This window comes from Girardinichthys multiradiatus, chromosome 11, assembly GCF_021462225.1.
Source record: "Girardinichthys multiradiatus isolate DD_20200921_A chromosome 11, DD_fGirMul_XY1, whole genome shotgun sequence".
Taxonomy (NCBI): Eukaryota; Metazoa; Chordata; class Actinopteri; order Cyprinodontiformes; family Goodeidae; genus Girardinichthys; species Girardinichthys multiradiatus.
Window position 1 is genome coordinate 32,575,395 of NC_061804.1, and position 27,680 is coordinate 32,603,074.

Below are 27,680 nucleotides of genomic sequence, written 5' to 3' on the forward strand. Positions count from 1 at the left end.
TGCACAACCGGGTGTCCTGTCTGAGAACACAAACAGTTCTGCCCTAGGGCCAGATTAAAGATTTTTTAAATACATGTCCAACTAATATACTCATTCAAATTTATGGCCCACCCCAAAGGATAAAGTCATCACACTGATGATCCATTTTTTCACTCTGGCGCCACCAAACCATTAAACATGCAACGAACATAAATTCTGTCTCAAAATCGTCATTGTAATAGCAAGCATGTTGGCACTGGCATTTACTGTGAACAACGGCATCATTTTTTATAACCTCGGGAAGGCGTTACCATGTTTTGGTAGCAATAAATTAGCATCGCCCAGAGGAATGACTTATTTATGCATTTTGTGCGTGTATGGGTTTATGTATTTGTAATACCTGAAAGCAGGGAGCACTTGTGTTGTCTGAGATTCAGATTTCTAAGTACCAGGAAGCTGGATCTAATCCGGTCTGACAGTCTGAATCAGTTTCATGGGTGTTGTTCCGTTACGAGCATTGAAACATGTTAAAAATTAAGAATGAGTTAGAATTATAATTGTCTTTTCCGGTTTTGAGTAACAGAATCATATGGTGTTGACCACATGGTATCCCTGATAAAGATGTGTTAAAACCTTTAAAATAAATTCATGTTTTTTTTTGAGCAGCATAATCTCAAACTGGAAAATTTTGAAAACATAGCGTTTTGGATATTTTGAGTAGATTTAATGAATAGGACAAAAAAATCCCACATGAAGAATCTTTTTTTTAACAGATGTAATCAAAGCACTTTTTAAATTAATTTCTTATATTAAGTTCATCAACAGATCTGGAAATACTAATCAGTCTTTCATGAGTGTTTACCGGGGACATAAATAAGCCTTATAGATAGAGGGGCCTGGGAGGCTGTGGGAGTGTTTCTCTTCTAAAAGGTTTTGGGCAACCTAATCATCGATTTACCAGGGCATTTTAAAACACAAAAACTGGTGGCTTCTGCCAGAAAAAATATAATCAGTCATCACCGAGTCTTTAAGAAAGATAGTAACCCAGAATATATCACCAAATTACACAGAAATATTACATTCTGCCATTATTTCTTAACGTGGTATTTTGTTCCTCAGTAACAAAATTTCATTAAAGATTTCATTTTTATTGAATTTTCAGTGTGAAGATTACTATATAAATGCCTTATACTATATAGGCATTTATATAGTATAAGTAATTCTCTGGGCCTGTTTTCCTTCCATGACACCCTTTTGAAAGACTTAGCATCAACAGCTCTGTGAAATACTAGTAAATGTTATATACCTCTAATATAACATTTTTAATAATATCCTGGTGGACAAAATAAATATACTAAAATTCAAATACTAAAATTCAAATTTGGAGTTTTGAAATATTTTTCATTTTGGATTGTGCAACAGCAGTATAACATGAATCTAATTTAAGGCTTTTTTCTTTTTTTAACATTAACAGTAAGTAATTTTTAACACTTAGTCACAAATGTGGCTGACATTATAAGGAAATATTCTAGGCTCATTTGAGGCTAAAGCAAAACGGCTTTGATTAACTTTCTTAAATGTGTGATTTAATAAGCTGCACTAAAAATCACACAATGAAAAATAAATAAATAGCTGTTTTTAAACCACAGTAAGCATAACTCTGCCAACAAGCAAAAGAAAAAAATACTTCCAAGATGGCTTGCACATGTGGGACATGGGTCTACCACATTATTTAACAGGCCTGTAAAGTCTGAAAATGACTTGAACTAAACTGAGCCCTGCCATCTGAAAAGTAGACTAACTGATCAATGAAATGGAAGTTATTGGGTAGTGGAGAGCAAGGACAAGTGGACCTTTCAGTAAAACATCAGCACATCATGAAACAGCTCTTCAAAAAAATAAATTGTATTTCTGAGTCATTCAAAGATCTCTTCCTGTTTATTTCTCTTTTTTTAAAATAGGCAAGAAATTTCAAGTTGAGTTATCAAAAAACAAGTGAAATATACACAACATTAAGAACAGAAATAACAATAAAACATTGGAAGGTTTTCTTCACAACTTGTAACATTCTATGTGGTTACAAAAGTTATTATTTAAAGTAATAGATTACAATTTCACATGACTAAACAGATAAAGTCAAGTTTAGATCAGTTAGTCTTCTTTGGGGCAACTATTTCACACTGCTAAGACCAACTATTAGCATTGTAAGTTATAACAAGCATACTGGTTACTTTATATAAGTAACACTAGCAAAAAGTAATTAACACAAATCAAACCTTCAAAAAGCCTACAGGTGATGAACAACTCAACAGGTGTGGGGAATGACAATCAAACAGAGTCTGTTGTTGTGCCAACAGTGTTGCTTTACAACACCACTCATATCTGGAACCCAAACAAATGTATTCAGTTCTGATGGGAGCTTATTTCTCACATAATCTGAATGCACTAGCAGGAACTCTCCACAGCTTAATATGCAGCTAAGAACATGTGTTGAGGTTGCATGATGCTGTCCACTGTTCCACCTTTTAACTTCATTTCTGGGGGGAAAAAAAAACAGAGAGTATGTCTCAAGTATGAATGGAAAGCAATATGTTTAGCAGAGTATAACGCAAGGGCATTCTGGGAAAAACTAAACAACAGGGCTGGGCGGCAACGTGAAAAACAACAATAAATGATGTAAAATTAGCACATTACTGCATGTATGACGATTGCTTTGCAGTATAGGAAGACATTCTTTTTGAAAGTTAAAAACAAAAAAAAACCCAAACATGTGCAAAGGATCCGTTTCTCACCACGTTTCAACCCAGTCTTTATCAGTAGTGGTGGGGCAAACTGCAGACATTACAGAGATCGACACAGATTTCCACAAACCACATTAACGGAGGTTTAACTAAGCATGACCGGCTTTCAAAGTCCCAAAACCACAAGGACTTTGCATCCTACTGCGTCTGCACTTTAAACCCCTTTTATTGACATGTTGGTGGCAGTAAAACAGTTTTATCCGGTTGTTTGGAATGTAACATAGCTCTCACTCTTCCCAACCTGTTGATGTGAGCTGTCTGCTGGGATTCACAGCTACAGGAAGGGAATTCCCCTTAACGTGGAAAAGACATTAAAAAGGGAAACAAAAAAGAAAAAAGCTGTTTGCTTGTAAATTTGTCCGGATGTAAAAAAAAACTAAAAAAAACACTTAAATGACAGAAGGACACCATCTATCACGCTTTTTAATCCAATGGCGGTTTTACATAAATGTTTGTAACAATCTCAGACAGCATGTCTGTTAGTTAAATAAGCAGACAGCAATGAGAGTAAGTGTGTCAGTACAATACAGACAACATACAGGGGTTGGACAATGAAACTGAAACACCTGGTTTTAGACCACAATAATTTATTAGTATGGTGTAGGGCCTCCTTTTGTGGCCAATACAGCGTCAATTCGTCTTGGGAATGACATATACAAGTCCTGCACAGTTGTCAGAGGGATTTTAAGCCATTCTTCTTGCAGGATAGTGGCCAGGTCACTACGTGATACTGGTGGAGGAAAACGTTTCCTGACTTGCTCCTCCAAAACACCCCAAAGTGTCTCAATAATATTTAGATCTGGTGACTGTGCAGGCCATGGGAGATGTTCAACTTCACTTTCATGTGCATCAAACCAATCTTTCACCAGTCTTGCTGTGTTTATTGGTGCATTGTCATCCTGATACACGGCACCGCCTTCAGGATACAATGTTTGAACCATTGGATGCACATGGTCCTCAAGAATGGTTCGGTAGTCCTTGGCAGTGACGCGCCCATCTAGCACAAGTATTGGGCCAAGGGAATGCCATGATATGGCAGCCCAAACCATCACTGATCCACACCCATGCTTCACTCTGGGCATGCAACAGTCTGGGTGGTACGCTTCTTTGGGGCTTCTCCACACCGTAACTCTCCCTGATGTGGGGAAAACAGTAAAGGTGGACTCATCAGAGAACAATACATGTTTCACATTGTCCACAGAACAAGATTTGCGCTCCTTGCACCATTGAAACCGACGTTTGGCATTGGCATGAGAGACCAAAGGTTTGGCTATAGCAGCCCGGCCGTGTATATTGACCCTGTGGAGCTCCCGACAGACAGTTCTGGTGGAAACAGAAAAGTTGAGGTGCACATTTAATTCTGCCGTGATTTGGGCAGTCGTGGTTTTGTTTTTTGGATACAATCCGGATTAGCACCCTAACATCCCTTTCAGACAGCTTCCTCTTGCGTCCACAGTTAATCCTGTTGGATGTGGTTAGTCCTTCTTGGTGGTATGCTGACATTACCCTGGATACCGTGGCTCTTGATACATCACAAAGACTTGCTGTCTTGGTCACAGATGCGCCAGCAAGACGTGCACCAACAATTTGTCCTCTTTTGAACTCTGGTATGTCACCCATAATGTTGTGTGCATTTCAATATTTTGAGCAAAACTGTGCTCTTACCCTGCTAATTGAACCTTCACACTCTGCTCTTACTGGTGCAATGTGCAATCAATGAAGACTGGCTACCAGGCTGGTCCAATTTAGCCATGAAACCTCCCACAATAAAATGACAGGTGTTTCAGTTTCACTGTCCAACCCCTGTATGTTGGTGTTCTTTTTTAGTTGTGTAACCATGGACTTAAGTCTGTTAATAAAGTTTGACTTATTGAACAGACAACATCATTAAGACTGCATTTAATTGAGGTGGCTAACCAGGCTAATTAATTAGTTAACATCAGGTTGTCTGGCCATTGTTATTTCACAAGAAGCAAAGTGGTGGAAAAGACAACATCGTGCACAATAAGTTTCAATTGTAAACTACTACTAAATCTATGTGGTGTTTATTCTGTATCATTATAAAGCTATTTCACCATTGTGGCAATCTGTTTAAAAGCATAAATAAACACATCTATGGCTATGCTGGTTGTCTGATGTTTTGAGTTAATTGCCTTGATTTTTAAAGTTTTTTTCCCACCAAAGTGTTTCAAGCACATGGCTGGTGCAAGAGTCTGTTCTTAAATTATTACAGCTTTTTCATAGGTTAGGCAAATAGAGAGCTAAAACTAATAGGAGTTTTAAATGTGGCACTAACATTTAACTGATCACTGATCTCCACAAACTGGCTTTCAATTCTGACGAATGAGGTTCTTTCCTTTGGCACACCGAAACATTGATGCTCAGAAAGAACAATTTTTTTCAGTGCTATCTGTGCTTTGCTGATGTGAAAACAACAGATGCTAAGAAAGCACCAGGACTAGTTTACTACTGGAACTGGATTGGTTAAAAATAGATGCCATTAGTTTACAATCTATGTCACAAAAACATGAAATGGCTGACACTGATTTAGCCAAAGTAGCTGTCAGCACACTAACATACTCTCTTCATCTCTTTGTGTACGTATCAAAATCTAAGATATACCAAATAAACTAAGGGTGAGCTAAGCTACAGTAAAATAAGGTTTTGTAAAACTATAATAAACTAAGATAAGCTGAGCTACACTATGATTAAGGTTAGGTAAGTTAAGGTTAATAAAACTAAGATAAAGTATATGTAAATTGAGCTTTGCTACAGTAAGCTATATTATGCTAAGGTAAACTTAGCTGAACTAAATTTGCTAAGGTAAGGCAGGTTAAAATTAAAAAAGCTATGCTAAGATAAAGTTAGCTAAGTTAAACCATGTTAAGGAAAATAAGGTAAACTATCGTAATATAAGCTTTGCCAAAAAAAAAGCTGAGCAAGTTATCCTAAGTTAAGGTAAACTAAGGTAAGCTAGGCAATGCTGAGATAGAAAAGAGACATGTTAAACTAAGCTATGCTAACGCAAGCAAAGCTAAAACGTTACACAATACTGTTAGTAAACAATGTAGTATTCATTAGATAAACTAGTTATTCCAAGATAAACAATCATAGGACAAGTTAAGGTAAGATAACACAATTTACATACTTTAAATAAATATCACAGCAGAGGTTTTTCAAACACAACCTGAACAGCAAAAACCGCAGCTCAAATAAAAATACTGAAACTTTACGTCGTAAACTCTTTTAAAGTTAGGAATTTGCTGTTACCAAGTCCCACAAAGCTATGGACCTTTCAGGTGATGTGTTCATAGAATATTAAAGTACAGTGCCTTGCAAATGTACTGAGCCCCCTTGAACTTTTCAACCTCTTGCCACATTTCAGGCTTCAAACATAAAGATATAAAATTCTAATTTTTTGTGAAGAATCAACAAGTGGGACACAATCGTGAAGTGGAATGAAATTTATTTCATGTGTCAAACTTGTTAAACAAATAAAAAACAAACAAATGGGGTGTGCAATATTATTCGGCCCCCTTGCGTTAATACTTTGTAGCGCCACCCTTTGCTGCAATTACAGCTGCAAGTTGCTTGGGGTATATCTCTATCAGTTTTGCACATCGAGAGACTGAAATTCTTCCTTGCAAAACAGCTGGAGCTCAGTGAGGTTGGATGGAGAGCGTTCGTGAACAGCAGTCTTCAGCTCTTTCCACAGATTCTCGATTGGATTCAGGTCTGGACTTTGACTTGGCCATTCCAACACCTGGATACGTTTATTTGTGAACCATTCCATTGTAGATTTGGCTTTATGTTTTGGATCATTGTCTTGTTGGAAGATAAATCTCCGTCCCAGTCTCAGGTTTCTTGCAGACTCTAACAGGTTTTCTTCCAGAATGGTCCTGTATTTGGCCCCATCCATCTTCCCATCAATTTTGACCATCTTCCCTGTCCCTGCTGATGAAAAGCAGGCCCAAACCATGATGCTGCCACCACCATGTTTGACAGTGGGGATGGTGTGTTCAGGGTGATGAGCTGTGTTGCTTTTATGCCAAACATATTGTTTTGCATTGTGGCCAAACAGTTCGATTTTGGTTTCATCTGACCAGAGCACCTTCTTTCACATGTTTGGTGTGTCTCCCAGGTGGCTTGTGGCAAACTTTAAACTAGACTTTTTATGGATATCTTTGAGAAATGACTTTCTTCTTGCCACTCTTCCATAAAGGCCAGATTTGTGCAGTGTACGACTGATTGTTGTCCTATGGACAGACTCTCCCACCTCAGCTGTAGATCTCTGCAGTTCATCCAGAGTGATCATGGGCCTCTTGGCTGCATCTCTGATCAGTCTTCTCCTTGTTTGAGATGAAAGTTTAGAGGGACGGCCGGGTCTTTGAACAGAACCCTGAGATTATCACAGAGCAGGTGCATTTATACGGAGACTTGATTACACACAGGTGGATTCTATTTATCATCATCAGTCATTTGGGACAACATTGGATCATTCAGAGATCCTCACTGAACTTCTGGAGTGAGTTTGCTGCACTGAAAGTAAAGGGGCCGAATAATATTGCACGCCCCTCTTTCCAGTTATTTATTTGTTAAAAAAGTTTGACACATCCATTAAATTTCATTCCACTTCACGATTGTGTCCCACTTGTTCATTCTTCACAAAAGATTTGAATGTTATATCTTTATATTTGAAGCCTGAAATGTGGCAAGAGGATGACCAGTTCAAGGGAGCCGAGTACTTTCGCAAGGCACTGTAACTTTTTTAACCTTGTTAACCCTGTGTTGGAGCTTCATATTGAGCCACTTAGGAAAAATATTTTCGCTGTTCAAAAAAAAAAAATACAAAAAAAAAAAAGATTGTACAGACAAAAGTGTCCAAAATGTCATTGGTGAGTGAGTTAATTGTGGACTAATAACAATCCTAATGTCATCATATAAAGCTGAAATGTAGTTGAAATGTAGTCTGTTATTTTGCTGCACTTTAAAGCTACTAAGTGAAAAACAAGTTTGGCAATGATCTTTGTAACTTTAATATATTTGTTTCTATATGACTTGACATATAGCTACATACTTCTGCTGCTGCCGACAATGTTTTCATGCAGAACAGTTAGCTGATGTGTTAGGCTAGCGCCAGCATGTTGACTGTTTCGAAAACGAGTTGATAATCTGGATCAAAACGGCACTATAGAAAAGTCTGTTTGACGTTCCATAATCGTTAAATCATCAAAACGTCAATCAAGAACAAAAGAAGTAATAGGACATCCATAATAGGACAAGCAATAGAAATAAAACAAGCATTTGTTTTTTTTATTTAAATCAAATAAAAATATCAATATGATGCTGTCTAAAGTCCACCCCAGGTGTAGATCTAACTTTGAGACCATTTTACAAACCCAGCCATACTGAACAGAAATGACTGAACTGTATATCTTGATATATTTGCAGATATCTCACCTCTTTTTTCACATTTGTCCCTGGAGAGGTTGCTGGACTAAATTGAGAGAAAAAGAGAGAAAAAATGTTAAAAATGCATTTAGAAGGAAAGTTTCAGCAAATCACATTTTATTCAGTTAAGGAAGAAAGATTACTGAATCACAAGCTGCATTTCTGTCGTCCAAAAGCCAAAACAGAACTTACTCGAGCCTAGGCTGAAATTTTTTTGGAAAGGTTTACGTAAACTGTAGAAAACATAATTAAGGGGGATACCAATGAAAGAACACTAAAGACATGGGGTTTCTTTGATAAAACTCCCACATTCTTGGTTTACAGCATGCATCGGTGTCTACACTGAGCAGACAGTGGGGCCTTGAATTGGCTCAGCCATGCAAATCATAAAAGAGCAGATGTGTCTATTTCCACATCACACAGGCTTCACTACATCATGAGTAAAAGGATCTTGCATGAGTAAAAAAAAAAAAAAAATCAAAGGGCCCATGTGTAAGGGAACACTTACAATGCACATAAAACTACCTTAAGTGTTAGGCCATTTGACACGCACGCCAGGCCTAAGTCATTAACTCAGCGGAAACACGGCTTAACACAGCTTGAACTTAATTTTATTCTTTCCCTGAGAAGATCAGTACTGACTTGCAATGGGCAGTCTGGACCTACAGGGACCTCTGCAGTTACATGAGGTCTCCATGGGCTGGTGTGCAATCAGTTTTAATTTCCCATTGGGATATAAAACCAACATACACACTCCTATCACTTGGGTGTCTGGGCATCTAAATAAGTCCAGAATGAAGACAGATTTTATGTTCTAAAAAATAGCCCACAGCATGGAAAATCTTAACAATATGGGGCAGTTAGCATTTGATCATTTGGTTAAATGACCTAAAATCTTAGCACTGATGCACTTAATAGGAATTCAAATCCTTTCACACTTTCATGCAGCAAAACTGACATTTATTGTAATGCTTTTTTTTTTTTTTTTTTTTTAGAAAAACATGCTTCTGGTTAGTCAAGTGAGCTAAAAAAATTACTAAATGGATAAGAAGCAATGAAAAGGTTTTACAAACCTGACAACTTGTCTTGATGCATTCTCAAAAAACTTGGTCTTTGATGCAACACTGAAAAACAAAGATAACTGGTATGTTAGATGCCTGGAAAAACATTAAGCAGAGTGCAAGAAAAAAAAGTTGTGATTAGAGGTCTTTTGAACAGAATTGAATATAAATATCCTTTATTGTCCCACAGTGAGGACATTCACGGGTACCAGCAGCAAAGTGAAAGGCAAATGGAAGCATGCAGATACACACAAACGTGAAAAATATGTATTAAAAAATAAGAATAACAGACAGTACTGTAAGGGATAATTTACAACCAAAGTAATAAAACACTGTACAGCTATTAAGAATAGCATACTCAGATTAATTAAAATGTGCAATTCAGTAGGGTGATTTAAAAACTGTACAAAATGGTCACATAAATTTGTTCATAAAAAACAACGGCTACAAGAAATGGAAAAACTAGAAATAACAGCAGGAATGTGAACAACTTTTTTAGTTTGAGCTTGTAGGGAACAGTGATGGTTATAAAGCAGCTGGAATGACCTGCAATAACGCTCCTTTGGGCACCTAGGATGTGGCATTCTGTCACTGAAGGAGCTTTCCAGTTCTGCAACTTCATGCAGAGGCTGGGAGACAATCTCCAACAGTGATGTTATTTTTACTAGAGTCCTTCTGTCTGCCACATGTACTGTGTTCAGACAGCATTCTAGAACAGAGCTGGTCTTCTTGTTGAGCCTATCTATCTGCTTCTTCTCAGCTGTAGATGAGCTGCTTCTCCAACATACTACACAACAGAAGATGGCTGAAGCTACCACAATCAGAAAAGGTCTTGAAAAGTGACCCCTGCACTCCAAATGAGCTTTAGTCTCCTTAGCTTGTAGAGTCTGCTATGACCCCTCCTGTTAAGAACATAAGTGTTGTGACTACAGTCCAGTTTCTGGTTCAGGTAAATACGCAGGGACTCAATGTCAGTTCCCTGAATGTTCACCAGTGTCAGTACTCTAAGTCATCCTCACCTATAATGAGTCATCTGAGAACTTTTAAAGATGGCAGCCTGGGGCGTTGATGGAGAAGACTGCAGTGTGGAGGTTGAAGAGGGATGGTGCCAGCAAAGTTCCCTGCGGGGCCCTCGTAATGCAAACCAGCATGTCAGAGACACAGCCCCGTGTCCTCGTATACTGTGTTCTGCCAGTGTGGTAGTCCACAATCCACTGGGACAGGTGGTGGTCCACCCCTGACAGCTCAGAGTTCGGTGCAGAAGGTAGATGATAGCATCATCTATCTTGATGCCAGCATCATCTATCCTGATGCCAGGCTGGTAGGCAAACTGCAGCGGTTCCAACAAAGACCTCACCGGGGGGCGAAGATGGTTGAGGACCAACATCTCCAGTGTCTTTATCAGATGCAAGGTCAGTGATACCGGCCTAGAGCTGCGGAGGTCCTTCAGATGTGTGGGCCTCGCCACTGGAACCTGTGCCAAAGAACACACAGGAGGTCTTCCACAGATGTTGTGTTTCCCAGGCTTCAGGCTCATTTTGAACATGTATCCCATGATGCCACATAGTGGATCTGGGCAGCACCTCAGGAGCCTGGAGCTGATGCCATCCAGACCTGCAGCCTTTCACACATTGATGTTTCACAGCTTGTTCCTCACCTGAAGTGTTGAAAGGGACAGGATGGTTGTGGGGGTGGGGACTGTGGGTTGGAGTCCTCTGTATCGGGGAAGGTGGGTGATGGCTGAGAGCTGAGAGATGTGAAGGTCTGGACAGAAAAGCAGGCAAATGTCAAAGATAATGGGGGGTTGTAGCAGGGGAGACTGGGCTGGGTGAGTGTCTGATCAAACCTATTGAAGAGTTGTTTCAGATCATTCACATACCCTAAATCTCCTACAGCCTGGGAGTTTGGTTTGTGACCAGGGGCATCATGTACAAAAGAGTGCACAGCTTTCATACTAAAAGTTGGCGGTAGGGAGAAATTCTGAAACTTTTTGCCGCTCAAAAAAATTCAGATGTACGAAGCTGTGCATAGACGTGTCACCGTACACGTAGCCTTCATGCATCCCAATTTGCAGTGAATGTTGCGCAGCTGCACATGGCGCTTGGACTGCCTAGCCTCTGCCCATAAATACCAATTCATCCACTTGTTAGGAAGGCATTCTACATTTCGCATGATAATGGAAAAGATGACGGGTCTATACCTATTCCTCCACTTGCGAAGCCCGATGCGGGCATTGGTCCCACGGCTCCTCCTTCTCAGCTCGCAGGAAATTAAAGACTCAACGACAACTAATTTTTATTTTTTGGCCAGGGTTTTATTTTAATTTAAAAAGTCATTCGATTTCAACAAGGTTATCAAGGCCTTTGAAAGTGAAACAGGCCCACAGCCTCACAGATCCTCTACCATACTTAACAGTGGGCATGAAGTGCTTTTCCATAAATTCATCTTTTTGTTTTACGCCAGACCAACCTGAATGTTTGTTTTCAAAAATAAAAGCTCAGTGTTACTCTCATCTGACCACAGCATACAATTCCAGTAATGAAGTGGGATTATTATCCAGCATGGTTTTCACAGTTCAAACTTGGTGAAGCCATTTCCTGACTTTTGAGGATTACCTAAGAGAAATTGGGACACATATTTATACCCTAGTCATAGTTTACTAATTAAAAGTTCCTAGAAAATCTAATCCATTTACAAAATTAAATTGTAAATAATAATAATAAAGCCCTGAGGTACATTCACTCTGTAGGAGTTTTTTGGCATGCCCAAAAATGTGGTACTGGTGTGTCAACCAGAGGCCTTCGCTGCTGGATTACCAGTGAGAAATAAGAGTGACGGCAGAGGAAGGTGGAAGTAGCAGGCGCACACCATCAAGCCCAACAGCATCAAACCTAACAGCATCAAGCCACAATTGCAGCCTTAAATAGGCACAGCTGATAAAAGGACTAAACCATTCTCTACATGGAATTTAACATCTCACAACTTCCAACACAAACATACATTTTATCAAATATATACATATTCCCCCTTACTTTTTATAAATATTTTATATTTTTTTAAAACTACACACCCAAACACAATAAAACCTCACAAATACTAAGTGCACAAATCCCCCACATTTTCCATGGTCTCTCCCGGAACCTATAAATGGTGTCTGGACCCCTGGGGAAGTATTTGTCCAAACACCCTGGAGAGGACACAGAAAAGTCAGGTGAGTCACTTCCTTAGCACAACACTTGTCCTTCACTGACACTTTTAAAACAGACTTTACACAAACATTTGCTCAAGTTTCCAACAGTAGACCTTATTTGCTCTGACTAACAATTCTCCTTTCACAGACACCCACACCACTTCTTAATGGAGGAGCAGCTGTGCAGAACCTGGAGCTACATGCTCATCACCAAAATACTAAATAAATATTCAATAAAAAGTTAAGCTTGTGTGCAAATGATTATGTGCAAATCCATGCCTAAAGTGCAGTGCTAAATAAAGTGTTTGTTAAAGTGCTAGATAAAGTGCTTTTAATAAAGTGCAAAGGTGCTCTTAAAGTGCTATGAATTACTTAAATAGGGATAGTCCACGTAATGAAGACCTCTTCATTACATGCTGATTTTGTAAAATAAAAACAAACAAAAAAAACTATATATCTTAATATTTATGTACATTTTTTCCACTATATAAATGTAGTCAAGTTAAAGGTTGTATCATAGTAGGGTGTTTATGTTATTTGTAGATTGAAATCAAGAAACAAGTTTTGGAGGTTATCACCTGTGAGTTCAATAAGTGTTCCATTATTCTTTTCATTCAAATGATTTTACATTTTTGAGTTCAGCAGGTTTACAGACTTTGCACAGAGCCCTGTATTTAATTACACTGAAAGCATGTTTTTTGTGAAAGCACTCACTAGGATGTGGGGTTGCCCTCACTGCTGGCTGCAACTGGAAGCTTTTGTGGAGCGGGGAATCTGGAGGGGGGCTCAGGGGGCCTGATAGGGGGTCGACAAATGGGATGTTTCTCAGCAAACCTTGTTTTGGTCAAACCATCAGAATGTCCTAAAAGACAAAACAAAAAACATACATTAGCATAAAATTACCAGTAAATTAAAAAGCTTATTGTTCGATATATACTGCAGCCATATCAAAGCAGTTTTTGCTGCCTGAGAGGAATGACACATTGAGCTACATGACTGATGAGAGGTGGAGCTGAAATAAAACCACAAGGCCAAAAAATGCTAAATGGCAGGGTAGCATGGGCACCTTCCAGCTTCGCCCCACTATGCAGTTTTTGAGATGTCCACTCACAAACCAGATGAGAGGGAAGCGCACATCTGTGCAATCAATCAAAATCCAACAGATCAGAAATATATCAAAGGGCACAAAAACAAAAAAAAAATCTTAAAACCACAGCAAAAAAAAAAAGCTCAGTGTGATTTTCTTTCCTTCTCCCAATGCTCCCATTATTTATTCAAGTGGCATCAGTTGTTTTGAAGCAACATTTAGGATATAACTGGGAAAATCTTTGTAGCTCATAACTAAATCTGTGCATGTCAGAGATGTTCACAAGTCTCATTTTGCCTCAAGTCCAAGACAAGTCTCAAGTTCTTCAAAGGGGAAGTCCAAGTCAAGCTCTAATGACTCTAAAATTAATATTCTCACATCATGTTGCAGATTCTGCCCAAAACAATAAAAGATATAATTCAAAATATGTATACTTAACCCTAACTAAAAACTTAAAAACATTTACCATCTTTATGTTTTTGAAAAAATATACTTCAGAATGTAAAAACATGTTACCTACTGTGAATTTAGAAAATTAATAAGCTATATTTATCCCACTAGAAATATAACATGCATTTATCAATGCATTTAGATTAAATTAAAAATAGCTGAAATAGCTAAACACAAGTTAATGTTGAATTTCTGAATGAATCAAACAGGAAGTGCTTTTAATTTGAATAACTTAAAGTGTCCTTGGTTTTAACGGTAGGGCAGTAAAACGAGAGAAGCAAGTCATTCCTATTTAGTTATGAAACGAACCCAAGTCAGTTAGCATCTAATAAAGTTGGTAACTGCAACTGACTTCTTCTACTCTCGAAACACATTACAGTGAAGCCATGACAGCTGGCTGTAATGTTACCATGACAACATGTTATTGGTGAAGCCATGACAACTGGCTGTAATGTTACCATGACAACATGTTATTGGTGAAGCCATGACAACTGGCTGTAATGTTACCATGACAACATGTTACTACAATAACTCTTTGGTGACAACATTTGTCATTTACTCAAGTGAACTACAGTTTTGGTTTACTTTGTCACCTGACTGCATTAGAAAACGATGGTTCAAGAGACTTGAGTCCCAAACCCTAAGTCTGAGTCAAACCTCGAGTCTTCAGAGATTGAGCCTAAGTCTAGTTTGAGGGGACAATATTAATGGTTTACTCATTATCTCCATTTACCAGCTTATTTCACCCCTAACTATAACAGAAAAAGATGGCTCATGAGGCTCAAGTCCCAAGATGAGTCCAAGTTAAGTCTCGAGCCTTTGGAGCATGTTGGAGTCTAAGTCAAGTCTGTAGTCTTTGTTTATTGAGACTGAAGTGTAATTTGAGTCTAACACTCAGACCTGAGTCAAAGATAAATCTGCAGTTAAGAACAAAATTACTATTACTACAACCTCAAAGACTTTGAGCTCATCACTAAAGTTAAATCATCAAAATACAAATGAAAACTTGAAAAAGCTGTTCAGAAATTTTAAAAATGTTAGTTTGTTGTATTGTCAAAAACAATACAATGATTTGCAAATTCTGTTCAACCTATATGCAGTTGAATACACTACAAACGCATGATATTTAATGCTCAAACTGACAAATGTTATTGTTGTTTTTTTCCACAAATTCTTTCATTTTGAATTTGATGCTTGCAGCACGTTACAAAAAGCTGTGAAGAACAACTTCAGTTGCTTAACACTCTGGGGTCTCCGTTGTCGTGTTTTGAGCTTCATAATGCGCCACAAACATTCAATGGGAGACAGGTCTGGACGGCAGGCAGGCCAGTCTAGTACCAGAACTCTTTTACTCCGATGCCACAATGTTGGAACACAGCCAGAATGTGGCTTGGAATTGTCTTGCTGAAATAAGCAGGGATGTCCATCACAAAGACGTTACTTGGATGGTAGCATATGTTGTTCCAAACCCGTTTGTACCTTTCAGCATTAATGGTGCCTTCACAGATGTCCAAGTTACCCATGCCATGGGCACTATCACACCTCGATACCATCACAGATGCTGGCTTTTCAACTTTGTGCTGATAACTATCCAGATAGTAATTTTCCTCTTTGGCCTGGACGTCAATGATTTCCAAAAACAATCTGAAATGTGGACTCGTCAGACCACAGCACACATTTCCACTTTGCATCTCTCCATCTCAGATGAGCTCGGGAACAAATAACCTAGCTGCGTTTCTGGGTGTTGTTGATATATGGCTTTTGCTTTGCACGGCAGAGTTGTACCTTGCACTTGTAGATGTTGCAATAAACTGTTAACTGACAATGCTTTCCTGACTTGTTTTTGAGCCCATGTGGTAATATCCTTTTCATTTATTTATCTTCTATACCACTTATTCCATAGTGGGTCACGGTGAGCTGGTGCCAGCAGTCTACGGGCGAGAGGCAGGGTACACCCTGGACAGGTCACCAATCCATAACAGAATAATGTCGGTTTTTAATGCAGTGCCTCCTGAGGGAAGGAAAGTCACATGCATTCAATTTTTGGTTTTTCAGCCTAGCTGCTCACATGCAAAGATTTCTCCAGATTCTCTAAATCTTTCAATATTATGGACTGTAGATGACGTAATCCCTAAATTCCTTGCAATTGTATGTTGAGAAACATTGTTCTTTAACTGTTTGGATTATTTGCCTCACACACTTGTTCAGAAAGTGGTGAACCTCACCCCATCCTTGCTTGTGAACTACTGAGCCTTTCGGGGATGCTCCTTTTATACCCGTGACACTCACCTGTTTCTAATGCATCAAATTTAAAATGATTTAATATTTCCAACATTTCTCAGTTTGAAAATTATATATCTTGTCTTTGTAGTTTACTCAATTGCATATAGGTTGAACAGGATTTGCAAATCACTGTATACTGTTTTTGTATTTTTGTTTTTTACATTTTACACAACATTCTAACTTCACTCGATTTGGGGTTGTAAAAGGTAAGTAAAAACAGTTTTTTATTGCTACTTTATACATTAATATCTTCTAAGATATGCCTCTCATCTCCTATCAGAAACAAACATCTTGGTTGAATGAAATTAATTTTAAATCTAAATCTTCCACAGTGAACAATGTTGAGCTTAACTATAGGTAACCACTGTTTTGATCAGATTTAATGCAAATCCTTTTTAAATCTCAATTTTCAAGTTCCTCCAATAGGCCAATAACCTGAAGATATTTACTTGCATACTTGACCATATTGGGCCAAAAAAGGAGTCTTAAAACTGTATAAAGAAAAAAAAAAACAAGAAACCTTCTTGAAAGATTTCCAAACATATGGAATAGACAAAATCTGAACTTTGTGATCATCAAAGAAAATGCCGCTTGTTATGCAACCTGACACCTTATGATCCCATGAGAACAGTCCCGACACACATCATGCTGCTGCATTGATTTACAACAGCTGGACTTGGCAAGTCGATCCAGGAGACTCTTGAGGAAAACCTATTATAGCTTTCCAGAAAAATACAATATTTGCAGCTGTTGGAATTAGAACTACCTTAAAGCAATAGTTGAGAGAATAATAGTTGAACTTATACAGATAAGCCCAGAGCAATTCATACCCACAGCCATCTCTAAACTGATAAAAAAAACAAAAAACTTTTGCGATTAGGAAAATGTAATTAACTATTCATAAAACATTTTTTAAATGTAAAAAAGTATTTGAACCCTACTCAATAATCATTGGAAAACTCATAATTGGTATAATAGCAATCGAACGTCTTATAATTATTGACCAGCTTTTTGCATTTTTAAACTGACATTTTGAAGATTTATCTTTGAGGCTGGACGGCCCGCCTTGCCATCACCCTAATCTTTAGCTCCCCCCACAAATTCTCTACCAGATTCAAGTCAGGGCTCTGACTGAGCCACTCCAAAACGTTATTATTACTTCCAGTCAGAGCAAACATTTTGGTTAACATAAAAAGACTTTTTACCTAAAACTGATATGTGCCAGGAGTATGAATAATGTTGGGATTAACTGTAAATATCTAGGAAATCTCAGTCCATTATTTGCTACCAATAAAAAAATGCATTGATCAAAGGCTAACTAAAAATGTGAAACTTTATTTAAATTCGAGATATTATGTAAAGCTTGTATATATTATGTGAGTACAGATAATCTTCTGAGATAAAATTATGGATCAAATTTGTTTAAAAGAGCAACCACTAATACTATTACAACCAACAGTACTCAAACATCACACCACAGGAAGACATATTTGTAGTCTTCAAGAGATAGAGGGATTTATTTTCACTATACACTTAAAAACATTTTCCATGTTGATATAATTATATTCATTCTTTTAATGTCATAAAATATTGATGATGAACATGATAGAAATTATTAACATTTTATTAATAAAATGAGGGCTCCTCATACCTTCTCGGTTGGCTGGCGTTCCCTTTGGAGGAGCTTTTTGACGTTGAAATGACGGCACCCTGCTCACGCAGACGCCGGAATCCCCGTTTGCTGCCACGGAAGAGTCAAGCTTTTGCGTCACATCACTTAACTTCTCAGCATCAGAGTCAGCTTGCCTGTCCTGACGGTTGGCCGGTCTGGGCATCCCCGCTAGTCTCAAAGGAGGCTCTCTTGGAGCGAGTGGAGCACAGGAAGCAGGTTTAAGTGGCTTTATGGGTTTGGGGCTTGCTGAGACATCCCCATCCACGATAGAGGTGTCTTTCTGGCCATCTGTAGCACACAAAGAGCTTTAAAGGCACTGTAACTTTAGACCACCAATAAATGTGAACGTTTACTGTGGTGAATTGCACATGATGAAATGAAAAATCCAGAAACTACCATGGGATTCTACAGATCCGAGTAAAGTTGATATAAACAAGCAGTGCAGCATTTTACTGCAGGGAAATGATTTGCACATGTGCAAAACACATATCCTTTAAGCTCTGTAAAAGCAGCAAGTTAGTAAAAAGTAAAATATCCCAACAAAGGAAAGAAAAGCCAAATTTCTGTGCCACGGAGAGCAAGAAGTCACAACTACCATTTTCTTTCAGTTTAAACCAACAAAGGAGATTTGAAAAGACAGAAAATGACATGATTTATTCTGACATGTTGGAAGAAAAAGACTATGGAAGAATAAAAATGAACTGTGGATATTTTCATTTGTATGCCAAACGAGCTATTAAAAAATTCTAATGTTTTTCTGTTAACCTTTAAAGGAAACAGGAAAAAATGAATTTAAATTGGCAAACTGGTCCCATGTTTTACAATTTCTGATAATCACTGGGACAAACAAACACTTCAATAAATCCCATTTATTTAATGTCAAGAAATGACCCTGCATTTATGCTTTGGTCTAAAAAAAACCCTGAAAAAACTAAATTTAAATTAAAAAAAAAACTTATCTAAACAATCCACCGTACGCTCAGCACAGCAAGGATGGGATGAGGAGGAGGGTGACAACAATCAGGTCGGCTGATAATTACTCTCTGCGTGCTGGAAGTGCTCGTGACTAAGAGGTTGGTAAAGACGAGCCGGCCGTTTGGAGATGGTGATTGGCTGCCGCTTTCTCGGGGTGATCCGTGGAGGAGGGATAGGTGGGGAGGCGCTGTCCTCCGGCTTACAAGTGAAGATCTGCAATCAAATAAAAAGTTACAGTGGTGCCTTGGTTCACTTTACATAGTGAGGTTTACAAACCACATAAAACTACATTTTGTTCACTGTTCCATGTGGGCAGCAATAAATGCCAATATCTTTAAAAATATGATTAAATACAGTAACTGTGTTTTGCTTAGCATTAAAATCGTACTACTTTATGTCACTGGTTTCCTGAAATGGACTATTCCATAACTGGCTAGTTATTCTTTATTGATTTGTTTAGTTTCACCACTGCCATGGAGTCTATTGCCAAAAAAGACAGCAGTGGATTTTTAAATACTTTCTTTCATCACTATAATCATTACAGCAATAATTACCTCAAAATATTAAGATCTACATCACTTATCACTTTGTTTACCAAGAGGGTGGTGTGGAGTTTTTTCACCAGATGGCATTATGCCATTAAAGCAGTGGCGATTGCTCTAAGACTGCAAGGGAAGCTCAGCTTCCCCTAAAATGTCAAAAAATAAGTGATCAAATATATACTGTTGTGTGTTCATGTCATTGACTAAATATGCACTACAGCGCGTTCAACTTTTGTTCAGAATCAGCTTCTTATTACTGGGAACGACGTGGCTTTCCTCTCACTCATTCCAGCAGCTTAATAGTGCTTTAAACAGTGAGTTCAATAGCAAAACAAAAATACTAGGCTTTGTCCCGCCCATCGGACGCTCAGCGTCTCTGGGGGTTTTGGGGCAGTGGGCTGGCCTCGGCTGGCCCGGACGCTCAGCTTCTGGATGATGATTGGATGATCTGTCTGAGGCTGAATCCCTTTTTGATTGACAGTGACATCAGCAAATCAGCGATCTTGAAATTGAGCTTCCCCTCCTTGAAAGACCAGCATCCGCCACTGCATTAAGGGTATAAGTAGACTAGAGCACCTTCTTCCACATGACATATTCGTAGAAACTATCAAAAACTATGAATCTATTTCCTTCCACTTGACAACTTTGTGTTGAACAATCATGTAAAATTGCTAAAACAGATTGAAAAAATGTGAGAAAGTTCCACTGTACATAGTTGAAAACATTTCCAATTATAACAAAAACAAATATCTGACAAAACTGCTTAAACTAAAGCAAGATAGTAGGTTTAAAGTACTTAAATCCTGATCCAATTCTGCACTAATTCCAGTTCACAAACTTAATTTGACTGTTTGCTATTTTAAGTGCTGGCAACTGCTTGGACAACATGGCTGCCAACAGGTCTTTGTTAACCAACAACACACCACATGTAACAACAGCTCTAATCTTCTAACAAGATATTTTAAACACAGACATATTGAAGTAATATGAATTTTTTTAAAAAGAGTTCCTGCTGGTTGAAAGAAAGACATGTTTACTTCTTTCGCACCTTTTTGTAGTCCTCGATCAGAATCTCAACCACAATGTTTTGGAACTTGATATCAAGCATGGCCGCCACCGTTTCCTCCTTCGCTCTCATGAGTGTGGGCCCGAAGATAACTGCCATGTTGGAGGGAGTCATCAGGTTTTCATCACTTTGGCTGCATACGCTGTCAACATCAAGCCAGACTGGGTTAAATAAAATGTAACTCAAGCCAGGTGGTGACAAAAAAAAAGTATGATCTCGCTTCAAAAGGAGAGAATTTCTTTCCCTGGAAGCAGCAAAAATGACACAATTAGCTCAGCCAGGACTTACTTTACTAAGTGCCTAATAAGCATCTCCAACATTTCACGATTCTTCTCTGGTAGTTTGTAGATAAGTAAATGAATTTCACTTAGTCGAAAGTCCAGATTATCGGATTCTGTGGCACACAACACAAAGTCATTTTAAATACTTGTGAAAACAGGGTCTGTGAAAAACTGACATCTTGTATCTGTACGTCTAAGTGCAACACTAATTAAAAATAATAATTGTGGTTTTTAATGCTGCATTTAAACAGGATTTTTTCAGGGTGGAATGATTGTACATAAATAGCATAGCTCTGGATTAAAACATTTGACCATATATAAACATTATTGGTTGAGCTCGGTTCAAGTTCTTTGCATCCTGACACGGATCTAGGATTTAAGTATTTAAATCCTAGATCCATGTCAGGAATCCAAATGAAAGTTAATACATTTTTATTATGTTTGGGGTTGAAGACATCCCAGAACCTTTATATCAACCCACTTAATCCATTTTAAAACACCAAGTCGGGTTCCAAATTTCAATATTTCATCCGACTCATTGTTGAAGAATTTAGAGGCAGTCCTACTTCGTCATTATTCCATCAATATTATGTCTTGCTCTAGCATCGGCCGCAGCCCCACAGCATGCTCCTTCCACCACCATGCTTGACAGTTAGGACAGTATTTAGGTTTGAAAGCCTCACCTTGACTCCTCCAAACATACTTCTTGTCATTGTGGCCAAACAGCTCAGCCTTTGTCTCATCTGATCATAAAACATTTTTCCACAGGGCATATGGCCAGTCCATTTAGTCATTGACAGAGTCGATTTTGCAGAAGGGGTTTCTTTATTGTTACTATCCTATGAGTCAGTGGCAATATAACTGTGGACAGTGGTGTTCCAGCAGTTTACAGTTTATGGTAGACTGGAGTCTTGGTGGTTTCCTGGGGTTTTTCTGAACATTCTAACCCTTTTCCTTTCATCTGACCCATACTATCCCCCTTTGGTTCAGATACTTTGACATAATTGGTGTTCCAACAAGACAATAAACTCGAAACGCATCAAAACTGGTTTCAGAATCGATAAAGCAGACCAACATTAAGGTTCTGGAATGGCCCTGACCGGAACCCTATTGAAAACCTATGGACTCTGCTTAAAAGTTAACTCTGCGCAGGAAACCATCAAATTGAAATAATTTCTGCCAACTCCGCCAAGAAGAGTGGTTCAATATCCAGCCAGAATGATGCCAGAAGCTTGTTGAGGACTACAAAAAGAGTGTGGTCGCGGTTTGCTTTCAAACATTTACACACTTATGCTAATAGGTGTATAATTTGGACCCTGTCTGGATAAGCAAAAATCTCCATTAAATGCATATTTGTGCAGCAAATATGAATTATGAGCAGCACTATATATCAAATCCCAATTGTCATCGCAATTTCAAATGAGTGCAAAACTGCATTTTCACAAGACTGCTTGGATGCAATATTTGGCAGGCTATTATATGCGCTATCAGGCGCCATGCTTTCAAACTCTGCTGGATAATAGCATATATGACTTTCACTGTATTTTATAGATGATTTTATGAGATACTAAAGCTCAAGAATAGTGTTAAGATCATCATGATGGTGGAAAAGAAAAAGAAGAGTGAGTCCCATTTATCATAATGGCAGCATTCAACACGGACATTGCAATTTCATGTTTTTTTAATATCCTGCAGGCCTATTGGGCATTTTCTAAAAATTGCAGAACTGGTTTGTTGTATGATCTCTCCATCCTCAAAGAATGGTTGAAATGCCTTACTCCATGTAAACTTGAAGCTGGAATTGTAAAAATTGGAGCAATATTTCATCTAACTGGATTTCATTAAAGTATTTGTATTCCTTAAGCCACCATTTCAGTACAGGCGATGAGGCGAATTATGTGTGGCGAAGCGACTCATCGCCATGACATGATTCAAGCACTGGAACCAACCATTACAAATTTCTAAAAAGGTCAGTCATTTAGACACCAGTTAATAATGCCAGTTTTAAATCACGTTTCAGAAAGGCAACAATGCAATCAGAAAAAAAGACCTTAAAAGGCAGTCCCTAACACCATTTTATTCTAAAAATTTACAAGTCTGTGTGACACCAGTGTCGCATTGATTTTTATTAAATGATAAGAACTTATACATCTTGATATCAATCCTAAACATCTCAATGCCTCCCCAAAATGTAAGAAACTTGTGATAGCAGGAAGCATATTGCTGATGGCAAAAGCCATTTTTTTACCACTACTGTGTGAAATAGGCCTGATAAGGCTAAAGTTCCAGTAAATAAAAAGAACAAAAAGAAAATGGAGGAGAAAAGCTCTGCAAAATTGTAACCATTTCATGCAAATTTACTTCGAGTAAAAAAACATGTATAATCCCAGCAGTAAAAATCAGTGAAAAAGGTGCATCTAAAACCTGCTGCAAAACTCAGCAATTATCTCAAAGTTTCCACTTGTTTGCAAAGTTAAATGGAGTAAAGCATGACCACCCACTGCAATGGTATGCAGCCAATAAAAATTGAGTCTTCAAACTGTCATGATGCGTAATGAGACGAACCGTGTGCGGCTAATGAAGGGCTTTTCCATGTGCCTTAATGCAACATCCTGACAGAATGACACTGATGCCAGTAAACCCACAGATGAGTATAAATAAAGACTCAGATTTCCTTCTGCGTCTACATAAAGATGCTGCAGCATGCACTGTATTGATTTACAAATGGGTTATTCCGAGTTTAGATGCTTTCTCCAGCCAGCGTGCTAGCCATGTTAAAGAATCAAAGAGAAGAAGAAAAGCAAACTTGTAAATCTGTCTAAAGTTTCCACCATTTCTATTAACTGCTAGATCAAATATTTTTCAGAGAGACAGTTGGACTCTACTGGTAATATGCTACATAATTAAACTTTAGAGCTCTTGCTGTAACCTATCTACACATATTTTAGCTAAGTAAAAGCTCCCAAACATGTCTTACTTGCGGCAATCAGGAGTTGTCTGTGCAAATCGTAGGTCATTAGAGGTTCAGATAGACTCCTGTGGATGAGTAAAGACAAAACGAGAAAACACACAAGGAACATAAATTGAAGCATCAAACAGTGAAGAAATGAAACAAGAATCCTCTCATTAAATACTTATACTATTAAGAAGTCAAAGAGTGGACCCTCTGGCGGGGTTACACATGTCTTTTTAGAAACAGCAAGTTGTTTCTAACGTCAGCCAACAAAACGGATTCCTGGAAAACATCTAATTCCTTGGCACACCCACAGCTTGCAGAATACAAGAGGAAACACTTTTAAATGACATAACGTGTGAACAACTGAAATTAATGAATAACCATCCTGTGTGGGTTTAAGGCACATAGTCACTTTGTGCATGCACAAACACACACACCTCAGGTAGAACTTCAATGCACTTGTGATGGTTTTATCATCCCAGTCGCTGCTGTTGAAATCCACACTTCCAGGATTTAAGGGATCTATGAAGGAGCAAATAGCATGTGTGTAAGTTCAGAAACATGTGGCATGTGTTGCTTATATTTGTTGTTTTTATTTCGATACACATCAACTGATTTAACAAGAAGTAAAAGTGACAAAAGACAGTGTTTGTGCACCTTCTATAGCTTTTATGATGAAAAACTCTTAGAGGTACTAAGTGCCTAAATATTCTCTCTGTATCAGATAGTAGAGCATGGTAAAGGTCAGCTTCGCAGGATGGAGCCTTTTTCAGTTTCCTGGCCATGCTATAAAGCTGATATGTCTTTCATGAGAAGTGACTTCAAATGACTTCATCATCTCCTTACTTGGAAAAGCTTTCATATGTCACTGTCCACCTATGAAATCACAGTAGAGGCAATGACCCAAATGACTCATTTTGTCAGTTCCTGTCAACCCGACATTGTCCACTGAGGAAACATTCTCGTTGTTGGTTTTGCTGGAGCTGCAGAAAACTAATGCCAGCATCATCTTCTTGTCCAACACACATTGGTGATTTATCCATGAATATGTTAACATGTTCATGGACCTTTACAGTGCCTTTCAAAGGTACTGAACCTTTTCACATTGTGTTAAGTTGGTTAGTCAGCCCCCCTGGTCAATACAATAGAAAATTGGTTTGCTTTTTAGGGTACCCCTCTATCAGATTTGCACATCTGCAAGCTGAGATTTTTGCACATTCATTTACAATATAGATTAAGCTTGGTCAGATTTAATGGAAAACATTTGCAAAGAGAAAGTTTTGCCACAGATTTTTAATTGAATTTAGTTCTGATGCTTTGATCCGAACCGTTCTATTGTTTATGGAATGGTAGGGTAATTGTAATGGTAGTTGTTTTTCTGCTAGAAGGTGAACCTCCTCCTTCGTCTTAGGTCATTTGCAGTCTCATACGAGTATTCTTCCCATAGTGTCCTGCCTTACCTGTCTTTCCATGAACTCTATAAAGCTTCCTTGGCTCTGCTGAAACTTCATCAAACCACAATGCTGCCACCGCCATGACTCACTATGGCGTTGGTGTGTTTCAGGTGGTACACAGTGTTAGTTATCTGTCATAAAAAGTGCTTTAGATGTAGGGTAAAACATTCAGTTTTGGTCACCCCCTGACCAGAGTACCTTCTTCCACATATATGCTGTAATCATAATGGCTTAACTTTAAATGTGACTTTTCATGCCTATCTTCCACCAATGTCTTTTTTTCTTGCCACTCTTTTATAAAAAGTAATGGTTGTCCTGTCAAACCAGGTCTCCAACCTAAACTGTGGATCTCTGCAGGTCCTCCAAAGTTACTATGGGCCTCTTGGCTGGTTCTCTGATTGACTTCTTGCCTTGCCTGTTAGGTTAGCTGGATGGCTTGACTTGATAGGTTTGCAGTTGTGCCCAACACCTTCCACTTTTGGGTGATGGACTGAACAGTGCTCAGTGAGATGTTCACAGCTTCATATAGTAACATAACTCTGCTTTAAACTCATCCCCAACATCTCCCCTGACCGTCTTGGTCTTCATGGTGCTGTTTGAATGCAGTTAATTCCACTGAATTTTATTTAGGGGTATGAGAATAAAGGGGATAAAATAGAAATGCACAGCAGACATTTCAGATTTTTTTCATTAAAATATTTGAAAACCATACATCATTACCCTCAATGTCACAATTTTGCTCTACTACTGTGTTGGTGCATTACATATAATCCCGATAAAATGCAGTTGTAACAGGACAAAATGTGAAAATGTTCAGGGGTTTTGAATACTATATGTAGAGGTCTACAAGGCACGACTGATTCTCTTTGTGCAACTGTGGATTTGTTTGTTCTAAAGATGGGCGATACTTGATCTCATACTGGAGCTATGTCATCTGTCCATGAACCAGGTGCCACAGCTTATGACGTCTGCAACCATTTCTATTCATTTCAAACTTGGTCTTGTGCACTAAGGTATTTATTGCAAAATGACTCCAAAAGAATCAGTATGATTCCTTCCCCTTTTCCTTTGAGTGAATCTAAAAAGCTTTTTTCCATTTGATCCAAAAAGAATTTCCATCTACTACAATAGCTTAATTTAGTATCCTAACTATGATTTAGAAAGACAGAATAATGAGCTGTACAGTTCAACAGCTGGGAGTAATGCCTGGGATTTTCCTTTTCTTGGTTTCTTCAGAAGTTGTGATTACTGTTAATTGGGATTTGAATTAAATTGTGAACAATTCAAAAAGCATCAGTTCAATTTAAGGACTAAAATGGCAACATCAATACTGCATCATCAAACTGTGCACTTGTTTTTTTGATGACAGGACTTGTGATTAGGCAAGGACTGGTAGGATTAGTACGGTGAATTGCATAAGTATTCCTTGAACCTTTCACATCTTGTCAGGTTACATTGACAAACCTATTAGAAATGTATTTTATACAGACTTTATGTGACAGACCAACACAAAGTAGAGCAAATTTGTGAAGTGGGAGTAAATCATACTTTCACAAATGTATACATATAAGTATCTGAAAGTGTGTTGCACATTTGCATTTTGTAAAACAATTTGTAAAACCACCTTACCCAGACTCCAGTCTTTTTAATAGATTTTCAAGGATTGCTCTTCATTTTGCTCCATTCATCCACCAATCAACTTTGACCATGTTCCCCGACTGTGCTGAAGAAAAGGATCCCCACAGCATGATGCTGGCACCACCATGTCTCAAGGTGGCGATGGTGTGTTTAGGGTGATGTGCAGCGCACGTTTTCTTCCACACACAGTGTTTTGCATGTGGGCAAAAAAGTTCAGTTCAGATCTCATCTGACCAGAGCCTCTTTTTCCTCATGGTTGCTGTGTCTTCTACGTCGCTTGTGGCAAACTGCAAATGGGTCTTCATATGGTTCTCAAACAATAGCTTTCTTCTCATAAGTGTCACCAGATCTGTGGAGAGCACGAATAACAAATGTCCCGTGAACAGATTCTCCCACCTGAGGTGTAGATCTCTGCATCTCCTGCAGAGATACCATGAGGCTCTCGGCTGCTTCGTACATTGCTGTAATTGCCCAGCCTATCGGTTTTAGGTGGACGGCAGCCTGTGTCTTATGCCCGGCACACTGTGCGATTTGAAAAATCATACAGTACTCGAACATGTCCCGCTGTGCAACCTCAATATGTCAATAACTCATGTCACACTGCATGAGGATGCTAGACTTCACAATTTGTTGCTGTGCCACAACTGCTTCAGACAGATCCAACTGACATACCAGTCTATTTAGAAATAGACGGCAGTTTGTGGATCTTAATGTTGTTATAATTAGAGTCGGGCAGCGGAGAAGAGAGAGAAGGAGGAGGTAAAGGAGACAGCGGTACATGTGCTCATGGCTGC

General features: G+C 38.5%; 1 protein-coding gene across 3 annotated transcripts in view; it reads right to left on the bottom strand.

Moving 5' to 3' along the window:
* Nucleotides 1-1,895: 1,895 nt before the first annotated feature.
* Nucleotides 1,896-27,680, bottom strand: part of LOC124876331 (oligophrenin-1-like) — a 47,498-nt gene continuing 21,713 nt past the window's right edge. The window contains exons 15-25 of one of the 3 annotated variants that reach the window (XR_007040281.1): nucleotides 24,232-24,316; nucleotides 23,816-23,874; nucleotides 20,846-20,951; nucleotides 20,540-20,699; nucleotides 19,015-19,162; nucleotides 17,954-18,262; nucleotides 13,197-13,344; nucleotides 10,950-11,056; nucleotides 9,305-9,355; nucleotides 8,241-8,277; nucleotides 1,896-2,516 (exon numbers count right to left, since the gene is read on the bottom strand). Coding sequence is in view for 1 of the 3 variants with exons in the window: in XM_047378995.1 (XP_047234951.1) it covers nucleotides 2,511-2,516; nucleotides 8,241-8,277; nucleotides 9,305-9,355; nucleotides 13,197-13,344; nucleotides 17,954-18,262; nucleotides 19,015-19,162; nucleotides 20,540-20,699; nucleotides 20,846-20,951; nucleotides 23,816-23,874; nucleotides 24,232-24,316 (1,109 nt within the window). In the remaining 2 variants the exon portion in view is untranslated. Of the gene's footprint in view, nucleotides 2,517-8,240; nucleotides 8,278-9,304; nucleotides 9,356-10,541; nucleotides 10,767-10,949; nucleotides 11,057-13,196; nucleotides 13,345-17,953; nucleotides 18,263-19,014; nucleotides 19,163-20,539; nucleotides 20,700-20,845; nucleotides 20,952-23,815; nucleotides 23,875-24,231; nucleotides 24,317-27,680 lie in introns of those variants that run through there. The other 2 variants (XM_047378995.1, XR_007040280.1) reach the window with 2 other exon arrangements.